The sequence below is a fragment of the Benincasa hispida genome, chromosome 10 (genome assembly GCF_009727055.1).
Source record: "Benincasa hispida cultivar B227 chromosome 10, ASM972705v1, whole genome shotgun sequence".
NCBI lineage: Eukaryota > Viridiplantae > Streptophyta > Magnoliopsida > Cucurbitales > Cucurbitaceae > Benincasa > Benincasa hispida.
The window spans coordinates 34383159-34399041 of NC_052358.1; the positions used below are offsets into that span (position 1 = coordinate 34383159).

Sequence of the window (15883 nt, forward strand, 5' to 3'; positions counted from 1 at the left end):
TTGTAAATTTATTACAATCATCCCACTAGTTTATGGGCAGATTTTGTAATTTGCCAAAACAAAAAATAGAAAAAAAAAAAAAAAAAAAAAAAAGGATTAGCTTAGAGAAGTCGATAAAGTGGATCCGGTTAGTGAAGGAAGAGCAATGGATTTGAAGACGCCATTATTAAAAGCTCGCGAGAAGCAAGAGAACTCGTAAGAAGGATTTGATTCTTTGAAGAAGGTGAGCATTCTGTGGTGTCGGACTGTCTATCGACTTGTTTCTAATCACCATTTTCTTCCTTCTTGTCAAACTCTATCAAATTATGATAACTATTGTACATTATTGTATTATCAAGACGTGTTATTATACAAATTTATGAATCCACCTTCCTAATCCAACCAGAAATTGATTGGTGGAGAATAGTCAAATTCATGTTTACCCAGTTGGAAACAATGCAAGTGATCCTCCCATTATCGCTTCGCGATTCTGTAAGTGTTCTTGATCGATTTTCTCCGAATCCCCATTGTAAAATTTTGTTTTAGAAGTAGATTGATGTCGCATTTGTAATTCTATGTAATGTCCTGTTTCAGTTTAATTCAGTGACTGGCGTGTGGTTCGATGGAAAAAAACTCTGCGGTTCAGTGATTCTTAGCTTTGACAAGCAAATCAGTAAGAGGAGAGAAATTTTGTGTTTGTTTCCTGTGAACTTGCAGTTGTTAAGTCTGTTCTGTAACAGTAGTGGTTGGTGGACATTGTCGGAGAACTGCTCGGAGTTGTAAGCGTCGATCGAAAATGATTGATGGGATCATCGGCGCAACCAGCACCACGTTGTTAAACAGCTTTTGGGCATCAAATCGGATGCTTGCATTAATTGGGAACAGGGTCCTGTTTTGGCTTAAAATCCTTTCCGAGTAAATTTCTTTGATCATTTCTGAGCTTTGCTTTTGGAAGTCAATCTTTATTCTCTTTTTTACGTTCTTGGTTTTGTGTTTATTTTCTTTTACCGTCAATGGGATTCGAATGATTCTCTCTGATAAGACGTGCCATTCCCCCATTACTTCGTTTTTCTTGCCTTCCTTAGTACTTATTCTTGACCTACATCTTTTTCCTGTTCACGGTTTACTATTGAGGATTTTGTGTTGCTGAAGTAGCTATGGTTAACTTGAGTTTATTCTTTACGAGCTCTATACAAGATTTGGTAGTAAATAGTTCTGTACTGAAACTTTTCGGTGGAATGCTTGTTCTTCTGTGGTCTATGTTCTTGAGCTCCTTCTCTTCATTTAAAGCTTTCCTTGTTATCACCAATAGCTCTTTGCTTGTTCAGCAGTCTCCAGCTTTGTGAAAGCTTGAATCAGTTAGTAGTCTTCCTGGGCCAAGGCTGGTTTGGCAGATTAAGTTTGTTGTTCGGTCATGGAGAGCTTATTAGTTCTTACATTGATTAGTTCGATATGGGCATTTCTTGCTGGTTCTGCTTGTTGCCAAAGGCCTGCGGTTGTGAACATTGGTGCAGTTTTCACTTTTGATTCAATTATAGGAAGAGCGGCAAAGGTGGCAATGGAAGCCGCAGTTTCGGATGTGAATGCAGATCCTTCCATTCTCAATGGAACAAAGCTGAATTTGGTCATGGCAGATACACATTGTAATGTTCTCTTGGGTTCTATTGGAGGTATGTCACTGTACACATATTTCATTCATAATATGTTCGAAAATTTGGCAACATTTTGGAAATGGCTGTGGTAGTGTTATCCCCACACTATGTCTTTGATTGTTATTAGGATGAACTCGTATGTGAAGGTGGAAATTTGTTACTCCTTCATTCCTGATGCTGTCTGCTATTTCTTCACCATCTTTTCTACCTATATCCTTTAGTGCCCCCGTTTTGAATATATGGCCCTGAATTCTTATACTGGACTTTTCTTTTTATATTAAATTGTCTTGATGTCTACTTGTTTTATGTCACATTTTCTGACTTCTCTCCCTTGTGCAACAGCTTTTCAGGTTCTTGAGAAAGATGTAGTAGCCATAGTTGGGCCTCAATCTTCAGTTGTAGCTCATATGGTTCTACAGATTGCTAATAATCTCCAAGTGCCTCTTATATCATATGCTGCCACTGACCCAACTTTATCTGCTCTCCAATTCCCCTTTTTCCTACGGACTACTCAGAGTGATGCCTATCAAATGACTGCTATGGCAGACTTAATTGACTTTTATGAGTGGAAGGAGGTGATCATGATCTTTGTGGATGATGATTATGGTAGAAATGGAATATCCACTTTAACTGATGAGCTTGACAAGAGGATGTTTAAAATTTCTTACAAAATACCCTTACCTTGTCATTTTAATCTCAGTGAAATCACAATCATACTCAATAACTCCAAGTTGCTTGGTCCTCGTGTCTATGTTGTTCATGTCAATCCTGATCCTAGATTAAGTATCTTCAAAATAGCCCATCAACTTGATATGATGACAAGTGATTATGTGTGGCTGGCAACAGATTGGCTTTCTACTACCTTAGATTCTGTTCTGCCCGTGCAACAAACCTCTATAAACATCCTTCAAGGTGTGGTTGTACTTCGTCAACATATTCCTGAATCCAGCCGAAAAACAACATTATGGTCTAGGTTAAGGAACATGCTGCCAGAAGACTCTAGAAATTCTTCTTTGAATGTCTATGCTCTTAGTGCCTATGATACCATTCAAGTAGTTGCACGTGCAATCGATAAGTTTCTAAATGAAGGTAGGAGCATTACCTTCTCATTGAAGAACAAGTTTCATGATTTAAATACATCTAGAATGTCCTGGGGAAAGCTCAAAATATTTGATGATGGTGCTCTACTGTTGAGCATATTGTTGCAGGCAAACTTTACTGGTTTAAGTGGTCGGATTGAGTTTAATTCAGATCGGAACGTTATCAATAGAGGCTATGAGGTGATTAATATCGATCAGATGGGACTGCGTAGAGTTGGTTATTGGTCCAATGTCACAGGCTTTACAATCCAATCTCCAGAAACTCTGAAACAGAAACGAATTGGTTATTCCCACCTGAACCAGACGCTTGGCAATGTTACCTGGCCTGGTGGAAAGAGAGAAAAACCGCGTGGATGGGTGATTGCAAACAATGAAAGACCATTAATAATTGGAGTGCCACGTAGAGTAAGTTTTGTTGAATTTGTTACTGCAGTCAATGGAAGCCACAAAAACATTGAAGGATACTGCATCGATCTGTTCAATGAAGCAAGAAAGCTGGTTCCTTATGATGTTCCTTACAGATTTATACCTTTTGGAAATGGCTCCTCCAATCCTAGTTATGATGACCTTGTGAAGAACGTTGCAAATGGTGTAAGTAAAATATTATATTATCTACTTTTCTGATGTCTGAGCGCCTAAAGAGAATAAATTCAATCTGGGATTGTGGTTTTCAGAAAGTGTCAACATGATTCAGTAAACTATCTGTAAAGCTCGAGAGTCAGGATTTATGAATGGTGTAAAGGAATGATTTTATTTGGTTTCTAAGGGGCAGAATATCTGTTGGTTCCATTTTCTTGTGGACTACATGTGCTCTCTAGGGTGTATTAGCATTTGAAATTAATTACCGCACCTTGCCATCTAAGATCCTCTAGCAAAAATGATGAATCCATTTCCAAAAGGTTCGGTGCAATTTAATCAAACAATCTTAGAGAAGTAGTGAATTAGATTTGGAAATAGACTGGAAAGAAAATATTGTAGGAAGAACAAAAGTAAATTGTTATTTTCTATATGCAGTTGTAACCTACTTACGAAACAAGGTGTATTAGTGTGTATATTAAATTCATTCTTATATTAGCGTGAGTGTGGATTAGATTTATTTCTTCTCTGACAAAAGTCTATCGCGGAGCTGTTACTTTCTCATTCCTTTTGTGTCAGATATTTGATGCAGCTGTTGGAGATATTGCAATTGTGACCAATCGCACAAGGATCGTGGATTTTTCTCAGCCTTTTGCTTCTACCGGTCTTGTTATTGTGGCTCCAATAAAAAATTCAAAGTCAAATGCTTGGGTGTTCCTTAAACCATTTACAGTAGAGATGTGGTGCGTAACATCGGCGTCCTTTTTTATGATAGGGGCAGTCATATGGCTTCTTGAGCATCGAGTAAATGATGATTTCCGTGGTCCACCAAAAAGGCAGCTAGTGACAGTAATATTGTAAGTGCTTTCAGCGTTGAAGGCGGTTACATATAAATCAACAAGTGGAAAATTTTCAATATCACAGCTATTTTTTGATACATCATTCCTTTAGTATAAGTTAACCTTTTGCATTAATGGATTCAGAACAGTATCTGAAAATATTTCCATCTTGCAGGTTCAGCTTCTCGACATTGTTTAAAACGAATCGTAAGATATTTTTTTTTTCTTTTGCTTCTTTTACTTGTTTTTGTTTTTCTATAACAAGCAGTGTCTAAAATAAGAAGAAACAGCATGATTTGGTGGGCTTGATGAATATTGGGCAAGTTTGACTCAAATTCAAACTCAACTAAGAATATATAAGAGATATCGCACTCCAATAGCTTGTCATTTAATCCACTCTATTTTCACCGATATATATGTTATTAAGAAGATCAAATTTATAAATTCAAAATGTTGACAAGCCGTAATATTTTCACTGGAATCTTGTATTTATATTTTTGCTTCAATTTACCTTAAAAATATTTGCACAGATGGGTATTAACATGGTTATCAGACCTCATTCTCTTCATTATACTGTTACTACTTGGTTATCAGAACTTATAGGATGAAAGTACGATACTGGGTATTGCATTAAGTTATTTAGATGAATGTGCATTCTCTAAGAGTTATTTGTTCTGCCTAATCTCTTTTCAAGTACATAATAGCTACTGTCCACTTTAAGGTAAATTCTGTTTTGAAACTCATTGTTGAAAACCTCGTTTTTCTAATTGCCGGTCCTTTTCCTGTTCAAATAATTTTTAAGACATTTCTATATCATAGCCTATGTTTCTAACTGACTGCATGAGCTACCCATGTAAATGAGTCTTTATTGTGTTCATTACTGGCTTAAATACAAATTTGAAATTTACTATATATTGACAAGATTTCTGACTTCACAACTCAAATTACAGAGGAAGCTACTGTAAGTCCACTTGGACGTATGGTAATGGTGGTGTGGCTTTTCTTATTGATGGTTATCACATCAAGCTATACAGCCAGTCTCACTTCAATCCTTACAGTTCAGCAGCTTTCATCTCCCATTAAAGGACTTGATGACTTGATTACTAATGAACAGCCAATTGGCTACCAGGTAGGATCGTTTGCGTATAGCTATCTGACCGAGAGTCTTTACCTTCCACGATCGAGGCTTGTATCTCTAGGCTCTCCAGAAGAGTATGAATCAGCACTGCTGAAGGGGCCATTCAAAAAAGGAGGGGTGGCGGCTATTATAGATGAACTTCCATATATGGAATTGTTCTTATCAGGGAGGAATGATTTCGGAATGATCGGACAGCCATTCACCAAGAGTGGATGGGGATTTGTGAGTAACCTTCTCTTAACTCAATGATGAAAATATCAATCAATATGTCGATATATCTGTAAATCGAAGGGTTCAACATTGATATTAAATATCCATTGATATCTCCAATATCATCTATTTAGTCCAATATGAATAGGAATACTAATAACAATATTCATAACTTAGTTGAAGAGTAAAAACAACTTTAACTATTAATCTAAATAAATTTTATAACTTTCATGACAGAAATATCCATCAATATTGATATTTTATCGATATATCCGTAAAATTGAAATCTTGATATCGACATCTCCGTGCTTTAACTAGACTAGGAGAGAATTGGTGACTGCACATATTTTAGTAGGTGCATTATTTTCTGTTTGGTTGGAAACTTGGGGGCAAACCACAAATATTATAACTTATTGCATCGAGGATATTATGGCATTTATCATTTGTTTTGAGTTAGCCAATTGAGATGTAAATGCCTGTGGTAATCTCTATTATCAATGTTTCTGTTAGTACTTTATGTGGTTATCTTATGAGTCATGACATCATTTTAAAAACTGTTAGTTCTATTGGATTCAAACTAGTGCCAGTTTATGGCATCCTATGTTACCATTTCCATGGAATTGTTGCACTCCGTTAATGCTATGCTTTTACAACCAGGCCTTTCAGAGAGGATCTCCACTTGCAGTAGACATGTCAACCGCAATTCTAAAGCTTTCTGAGAATGGAAAGCTTCAGAAGATCCATGAGAAGTGGTTTTGCAAGATGGGTTGTCCTGGAGAGAGGAGAAGGAAATCTGAGCCTAACCAACTTCAGTTGGTCAGCTTCTGGGGTCTGTATCTGTTGTGCGGCGCCTTTTCACTCGTTGCTCTTCTCATATTTTTGCTCCGCATAGTTCGACAATTTGCTCGCTACATACGACAACAGAAGGAATCTTCTCATTCAGAATTGGTGTCATCCAATTCAAACTCAAGCTGGACTCAGGTTATATATAAGTTTATCGACTTTGTTGATGAGAAGGAAGAAGCTATCAAGAGACTTTTTCGAAAGCACGATACTCAGAATCAGGCTAACCGATAGCTCTTCGATGTGTGTTAAAAATGCTTGAAGGTTAATCCTGCAGCTGTACTTGCAGTTGGAATCTCTATGTTTTAAAAATATTGTGTTCTTCCTTTGCTGCAAAGTAACCTAAAATTTAGTGTTCATGTAAATAAGACTGCAACATTATGATCCTAATTACTCCCATATTTGGGTGGTCAAATTCTGTATGATGGGACAAGTATGATATTTATGAGTGCTGTATGAAGTGGCAATTTTTTGTTTTTGTTTTTGTTTTTTGATAAAATCGAGCTGGCTTTTAAGACTTGGGAGATTTATATCTCCCCCCTGATTTTAGGATTCTTAGAACAATGATATGGATATATGAAATATTTCCTTTCCGAAATGTCACGTTCTATGAGGTTAAAATTTCATTATTCTTAATATTATGTTAGATATTTTAATATATTTTATAATGTTCCTAAAAATTTTGGGAATGTCGACACAACTCAGGGACATATATAAAAATGTCATGGGACCTTCAATTAATTTGAACAATTCAAATTAATTCAAATAGTGATTCTCATTTAGTCCTATTGAGTTATCAAGGAGACCTCATGGACTTGTAACTTGAAGCATCGATGATACGTGAATAATTAATAGAACTCTTTAATTTAAATTATTCGCCATTCGTTAACTGAAGAACACTCCACTAAATACCATCAGCTGCACTCTTCGTACTATAGATATATTTCTGTGTCCATTGGATATAACTAATCGACAGTACGACGACTCTTCACCAATTTCTCGTAAGTATAGCTAGGCCAAAATTACCGTTTTGCTTTTGTAGTTACATCTAACTTCTTAAGTACCACTAATTCATCTAATGAACAATAAATTATAGTCCAACTATGATTGAACTCCTCTCGAGCCAAGAGAGGGTGTGACACCACATTGTTCAAGCCTCAGAATCAGCCTTTAAGGGAGCAATTTATCTACTTACCTCGACGTTGGGGAAGGAGTGAATTCCTTCTTGTGTAACTGTGTTCCCATCTCCCCAATCAGATGAATCCCAAAAAATGGTAGGTTTGTTGAGTAGGCGACCTGACCACTCTCACCCATACAAATCAAAAGATCACCTTCATAGGCAGGAGTTCACAACTCACTTGGAATTCAGGCCATGTTATCTATGGTCATCTTAGTGAAATGCAAGTCTCTATTATGAACGACGTTATATAATGAGACTAAACATTTTATGGTCTGGTCTTATACAAACTCCTTTTTATAGAATATCGGGCTCACATGTCTCCACATGAATTCTTAAGACCAGAACATTTGTAGCACTTTACAACAATTGTAACACCTACAAAGCAACCTATACTTGTAGTGTCACCAAGATAAGGTATCCAACCTTATCCATCTACTACAGACCATTTAAGTTATCACTTAAACATGATCCAACCGTATGTCTCTACATACATGTTTAAGTTACAAGATAACCTTGGATGTTAGTTTATTAGTTTGTGGTTAATGCAACTAATTTTGAAATAAAACATCATATATTTTATTAAAAAAATAATAAGTTTGTACAATAAATTACAAATTATAGGACCCTACGAGATTTAGGGCATCGACCCCAATAATTCCAATAGTTGTTTTTCATAGTGGAAAATGGAATGAAGAACACTATTATGTGAATTACAAATCTATTACAGTTTTAGTAGACGATACAATAATTTTTGAAGATTTTATGGGTTTAATAGTGAAGGAGATTTGTTTGAACGCATCTACTTCTTCTATAGAACTTTCAACTTTATTAGATTTTGTTATGAATGATGTTCAAAATGTAGTTCCAATTCGTGAAGATAAGGATATAGCTTGAATTGTTCTAAAAAAAGTAAGGATATAAGGAACACAATACAAGACATAAGGAACACAATACAAGACAACCTTTAGTTGCTCATGTCACTAGTTCATATTTGGAAATGTCTTCTAATGTTGTTTCTAGTGGAGCTAAGTATTTTTTGTCTGTTGTTCTTTCTTCAACGCCTATGATTGATGATGGTAATTTCCAAGTGATTATAGATATACATTGCTCACGATTTGAAAGAAAAGAACGTGTTTTCTAGTAAAGAGATTTTGTCAAATTATTTTTACTTGATAGCAATCAAGAAGAATTTTGATTTTAATGTTGGATTTTATGTCCTAAAACCCGTGGTTTGTAAACAATTAAACTTATTCTATCAGTAGCTATCATTGCTACCAATTATCAGTAGCTATCATTGATTCACTTTCATCAATTGGAATCAACCTTGAAATATCAATACTTAAGGCTATTACTGACTATCAATGATAGATTTATAAATAGTGATCAACTTTGAAAGAATACTAACAACTTTGATTACCACAGTAGCTATCACCAATAATCTTTTATCATGACTATCACTGATAGCAGCTATCAGTTTCTATCACTGATAGACTTTCATCAGTTAGAATTAACCTTGAAATATTAAAACTTAAGGCTATAAAATGATAGACTTCTATAATTGGTTATCATCTTTGAAATAAACTCGATATATAGATATCACCTAAGTTCTATCACTGATATCACTAACATCACACATATTGTGGTTATCAGTGATAGCTTTTTTCACTGATAACATCACTGATAAGATGATATCAATGATCTCACTGATATCATGCTATCAGTGATAGTTCTCTATCACCGATAACGTGCTATCAGTGGTAGCTTCTACCACTGATAACATACAATCAGGTAGCTTCTATCACCGATAACATGCTATTGGGTAACTTCTATCATGATAACATACTATTAGTATTAGCTTCTATCACTGATAACATGTTATCAGTAATAGCTTCTATCAATCATAGCCACTGAACAACTTTTTGCCCCTTTCTTGTCCTTCCCGAACATTTATAAAAAGTTCATTTTCTTTTTTATGATAGCTTCTATCACTAATAAACATCTATTAGTGATAACTTCAAGGCATTCCACTTACATTTTAGTTTGAACTTCAACTTTATTAATCAAATTCACTAAGTTGGCTATCAATGATAGATTTCTATAAGTGGATATTAACTATGAAAATATAATCAAAGATTAAGCTATCAATGATAGAAAATATTAGTGGCTATCACCGATAGACTTTCATTTACTATTTATATTTATTATTTATTATAATAATCAAACATGATGATTGGTTTGTTGGTGTTAAGTAACTTATGAATTATGTACTTTCAAGCTTTGGGTACGAAACTCAGCCTCATAATTATTGTAAAAAAAAAAAAGAAGAAAAAATTCAAATAAATGAAAGAAAAAAATTTAAAATAAGAGAAATAGAAGAAGCAAAAACTGAAGAAAGGAAAGAAAATTTAATAGAAAAAAAAGAAGCAAAAATCGGAGAAATAAAAGAAAAATTAAAAAAAAAAGAAAAAGAAAGGGAAGAAGTAGAAAATCGGAGAAAGAAAATAAAATAAACTAATAAAAAAAGAAAAGGGAAGAAGCAAAAACTGGAGAAATGAAAGAAAATAAAAATAAAAAAAAGAAATAAGTAAAAACTGAAGAAAGAAAAAAAAATGAAAAATGAAAAAATGAGGGAAGAAGAAAAAATAAAAAAAAATAAAGAAAATAAAAAGACTAAAAAAAGTTGTGCAACAAGACAAGACAATGGAGGGTAAAATTGGAAATTACAAAAAAAATCAATGATTGACTAGTCAATTCATCCATATTTGCAAATATTTTGAAGATGTAATATACTTTTAAATTTTTTCTCTTATTCTACTATCTATTACAAATATCCTATTTTAAATGACAAACCTATTAAAAATATTTACAAATAATAGTAAAATAATAGATAGACTGCAATAGACTAATCTATGTCTATCATGACATAAATAGACACAGACAGTAGTCTATCGCAGTCTATCATAGATAGATAGCGAAATTTTGTTATATTTAAATATATTGGTTCATTTTTCTATTTTTGAAAATAGCTCAAAATTGAACCATCATTTTAATGTGAAAAATAAATTCATTGCCCTCAATATATCTCTCATATTTCTTATTTCTCCCTCTAATTTCTTTCTATGTTCCACCTTTTCCTCCATCGGTTATTCCCTTCCCTTTAATTACCCATTTTCTCTATACCTTGTTATTAGAAAAATGGAGAACTGGAAACTCATAGGACTTGGAAGAAAACTGGGGTGTGAAAAGGGAAAATGACTCTACGATTTGTTGTTGGTTTGGGGAAATAGTCTCACCATTAGACACATTGCTAAACTGAAGAGAGAGGATATAGGAGATTTTTGTACGGATAACCTATCTCCAAGTCCCTCAATAGTTAATGATCTGTCCTCCCACAAACCAGTGAAAACTAACTTTCTACTTACATCAAAGGGCACATGTCACGTTTTAAGTAGCAACGCATCACGTCCCAGCCCCAAATTGTCGAATCTTTGACTTGATGAGCTGGGTTATTGCGATTCTCATTTTTCTCACAATTTTGCCACTCGACCATGGTTTTTATTGTTCAGTCCTTTCATGATTTTTAAATTAAACAGAGTATCGAAAGACTAAAATTTTCGTCTTTTTTTTTTCTTCTTATTCTCCTCTTCCATTTGATCAGTCATCTTTTCCAAGTACCTTCCTCTATAAATCTCCCTTTACTATAGTGGTTAATAGTGGATAGGGTATAGAAGGTATTGGTTGTGTGTACAAACCTAATCACATTATCGAGAACATAAGGAAAGAATACAGAGTGAATATAAGCTACAATAAAGCTTGTTGTGCATGTGAGACAACCTACTCTTTAAGCATGAGCTCACTGGAAGAATCTCACAGCATGTTACATGCCTAACATGAAGCTTTAAAAATTGAAAACCCAGGTACTATATTCGACATACAATTAGAAGATACAATACATTGCAAGTATATGTTCATGATATCAAGCCCTTACATTAGAGGATATGCCGACTGTCGTCCTATCACAGTAGTAGCTAGATCAACATTTAGGCAAATACAAAGGGTGCATGTTGATCAACGTGGCTATAACGACAACAATCAATTATATCTATTAGTGTATGCAATAGTGAACAAATAGTCATATGCATCATAGACATATTTCATGACACACCTTCGACGTTGCATAGGTGAGGATTCCAACATGGTTATTGTTTTTTACCGACACCCACTATCTCTAATGTAGTGGAACGAGTCTTCCTAAATACATTTCATGCCTTATGTACTTACCATCTAAAGAACAACCTCACAACACACTTAAAAAATAAGACAATTCTAAAGGTTTTCTATAAAGCCACTAGAGCATATTGAAGATTGTAATTTAATATGTTTTAGGAAGTGAAGGATCTCTTATACAAGAGTATCTTTGAGCGGAAGCGGATCTTTCCAATTTCATTGTGACATAATTCCCACACATACATTCTAACAAATAGATATACATTGAACAACTAATAACTGGCATGCTTTAAAAGATAAATACAAAAGACTGAGAAAACATATCAGTTGAAGACTCTTCTTCATAGGAACTTGGTCCAGCGTGAACGAACTCCTCTCGTTCCTACTCGTCCAACAAGCAGTCACCTAGCAGCACCACGATTGTCTACACCACCACTCGAAGCCTTCAGTATTCTTGGAGTGAGAATCCAAAGGGTGGACTTTGATGGAATTGGTAGAGGGAAGGAGGAAAAGTGATCGTGTACTACGAACAAGTAAGTGGGAGAAATGAGAAGACTATCATATAGTCGGGTGTGCTTGATCATTTAGAGCGGGGTACACGATCGTGTAGTAAACACTAAGCAATCGTCTATCAAAAGGTAAACGATCGTTTAGTTATGCTTGGCGCGCTAAGTGATCGTCTAGCAAAGGTAAGCGATCGTTTAAGAAATTGTGTGCGATCGTTTAGAGACGCAGGTGTGCGATCGTTTAGGAAGGCGGGTGCTATCGTATAGGCTCTCAACACTAAACGATCTTCTAGTAATCACACCGTGAGTGAATTTTTTTGGATCTCTTTCATATATCTCAAAATGAAAACAATTTTCATTTTTATTCTTTAGTTACAAGAACTGAATTGAACTTCCCATTTTCGTACGAATCCGGAGAAAACTTCAGCCAATTATCTCGTAATCGTCTAACTATTAAAATAATGAATATAATCATATTATATTCTTAACCTATAGTTTGATATCATATATCAACTATAGTGTTTTCTCCTCTACTTGATATAAATCATATTTATATCCAATTTCCTCCAAAATAATGTATCTCATATATTTAGTCAATCATATCATATATAATTAACCAGTTCAATTATATCATATATAATCAAACTCCCTCTTGTCAATTTGAACATTTCAAACTGACCCAAAAACTGATTCTCAACTTTTATCCAAGCTACCAAGGGGACCTTATGAACCTATGGCTCGAAGCTCCAACGGTACATGAATAGTTGACTAAACTCTTTAGCCACGAGATCTACCATCCGTTAACTGCTAGACATTCCACTAAAGACCGACAGTTGAACTCTTCTTACCATAGATATATTTATATGTCCATCGGATATAACCAATTATGAGTACAATAACCCTTCACAGATGCTCGTAAATACAGCTGGGTCAATTTACCGTTTTGCCCTTGTAGTTACATCTCACTTCTTAAGTACCACTGATCTCTCTAATGAACAATACATCATAATCCAACTATGTGTGAACACCTCTCGGGCCATGAGAAGGTGTATGGCGTCACATCGTTCAAGCCCTGGAATCAGCTCTTAAGGGAGCTATCTATCTACTTACCCCTACTTCAGGGAAAGAGTGAATTCCATCTTGTGTAGTTGAGTTCCCAGCTCTCAAATCATACGAATCCTCAAAGTGGTAGGTTTGAGTTAGAAGCCTGGCCACTCGCACCCATGCAAATTAAAGAACCGCCCTCAATGGCAGAAGTTCCCAACTCACTCAAGATTGAGGTCATATTACCTATGGTCATCCTAGTGAAGTGAAGTCTCTGTCATGAATGGTGTTATATAACGAGACGTTAACACTTAATGGTCAAATCTTATACAAACTCTTTGTATAGGACGCCCCCGCTCGCTTGTCCCTTACACGAATGATCAAGATCAGACCATCTGTGACAAGTTACAATACTTGTAATTATTCCACAAAGCGGACTGCATCCGTAGCGTTACCAGGATAAGGTTTCCCTCTTTTATCCATATAGTACAGACCATTTTGGTTATCCCTTAAGACACGATCCACTTGTATGTCACCACATACATGCTTAAGTTACATAAAGATAACCAGAGATTTTAGGTTTATTGGTTTGTGGTAAAGCAAATAAAACATTTAGATGAGCAAAATTAAGAAGTGAAGTAAATATCATATATTACATCACAAGCGTTCATACAAATTGTTTACAAGCTACAAGACACGAGACTTTAGGGCATCAACCCCAACAGAACTATGTGGATTCTAAGACAATGCTGCGACACGTTACCTGGAGAACATTGGCTTACAATGGTGGACACATGTCCATCAGAATTAAAGGCGGTACGAAAATATGACAAGAAATAGTACAAAGTGCTTCAATACCTTTACAATTGAAGTAAAACTCCTACCAATAATACCATTGCTTTAATTCATTATAGAGAAATTTTAGGAATAGTTTTTCGAACGCAGAAATCACTGGTCCACATTTACATTTTTATATTCGAACTACGTGAAACAACGAGTGGCGAAGAGTTTGAGAAAGGTAGGCAGTACCAAGTACACCCAATTGACAATAATACATTCATTATCAAGGACAATTACTTGGACGATGTGAGCTCACGTACAAAGAGTTATACTCTTTGAAGATTCCATGTTCACATGCAATAATTACAAAAAGGTCAAGGAACATTGACCCTTACACCCTTTACAATAAATTTTATAGTATGGAATCCCTTCTCCTTGCATATGTTGAACCAATATTCTCGGTTGGACATGTATCTAAATAGAATAAACCATCGGGATATGTTGAAAGGGTAATCCTCCCACCCAAAATAGTAACCAGTGTTGGTAGGCCAAGGGTTAACTAAATTCCATCATCTGGAGGACACCGTCTAACCACAAAGTGCGGTAGGTGTGGTAATCTGGGACACAACAGGGCAACATGCAACTAACCATTCACTACAAGAAAAACCACCTTTCTTGACGTTTGCAATTTTAAATACTTGATATTTTTATGAAAAAAATGTCAAGAAATAGGTGATCTTAAAGAAAAATGTCAAGAATTGATTTTAAAAAACGGGGTTGTGCATTTTTCCTGGAAAATACATTAATTGATGTTTTAAAAATATCAAGTTCAATTAATGGATTCTTGACGTTTTAAAAACGTCAAGAATTGTAGAATATATAGGGTAGCGTTGCAACGCTATGTATTTTGACGGAAAAATGAAAAATGCGTGCGTCTCACGCACGCAGCATTATAACGCTCTCAATAGTGTTGCAACGCTACGGGTTTTGACAAAAAAATTGAGTGCCTCTTGAACAACATTGCAACGCTCTTTTAGTAGTGTCGCGACGCTATAAGACACATTTAAAAGAAATTCCAGCAGTCAATTTGCAGTCCCTTTGATTTTTTGCGCAATACACTCAAAATCTTCTTGGTTTTTCACTTCTCTTAAATCCATCTTTGTTATTTCATCAATCTTGAAGAGATTATTCATTGAGGTAAGTAGATTTGAGGTATGAACTTTCAAAATTAGGACTTAATCTTGATTTTCTTGTTTAGATTGGATTTAAGTCTTGATTTTCTTGGTTTGATTAGGCTTAATCTTGATTTTCTTATTTAGATTAGGTTTAATCAATATATAAATCATAGTTCTTTTTCTTTATTTTATGGCATTTAATATAAATCATATTTATATTGAATTAACAACTATGAATCTTATTCATAGAAAATATATTTGAATCATATTCAAATATCTATTCCTCCAATTATACAATAATTATCAAATAAATTATATCAATTATATCATATATAATTGAATCAATTATATAATTAAATTCCCTCTTATTAATTGAACATTTCAACTTAACCCAAAAACTAATTCTCAACTAAATCTTTTGAGCTACCAATGAGATCTTAGGACCTGTAACTTGAAGTTCCAACGGTACGCGAATAACTAATTAAACTCTTTAATCACGATATCCACCATTCGTTAACTGTCGTGCACTCCACTAAAGACCGATAGTTGCATTCTTCACAATACAGATATATTTCTGTGTCCATTGGATATAACCAATCAACAATACGATGACCCTTCACAAATTGCTCGTAAG

General features: G+C 34.8%; 1 protein-coding gene across 6 annotated transcripts; it reads left to right on the top strand.

Moving 5' to 3' along the window:
- The first annotated feature begins 67 nt into the window (after positions 1 to 67).
- Positions 68 to 6836, top strand: LOC120088124 (glutamate receptor 3.7-like). Of its 6 annotated transcripts, none has more exons than XM_039045200.1 (9): positions 68 to 223; positions 386 to 471; positions 574 to 894; positions 1308 to 1649; positions 1974 to 3322; positions 3887 to 4164; positions 4322 to 4353; positions 5097 to 5506; positions 6152 to 6836. In XM_039045200.1, the coding sequence occupies exons 4-9, from the start codon at positions 1394 to 1396 to the stop codon at positions 6569 to 6571; spliced, it is 2745 nt and encodes a 914-aa protein (XP_038901128.1). In that variant the 5' UTR covers positions 68 to 223; positions 386 to 471; positions 574 to 894; positions 1308 to 1393; the 3' UTR covers positions 6572 to 6836. The 6 variants fall into 6 exon arrangements, with proteins under 6 accessions (XP_038901128.1, XP_038901126.1, XP_038901130.1 ...); XM_039045198.1 differs by having other exon boundaries at positions 1311 to 1649; XM_039045202.1 differs by having other exon boundaries at positions 574 to 652; positions 720 to 1649.
- Positions 6837 to 15883: the final 9047 nt, after the last annotated feature.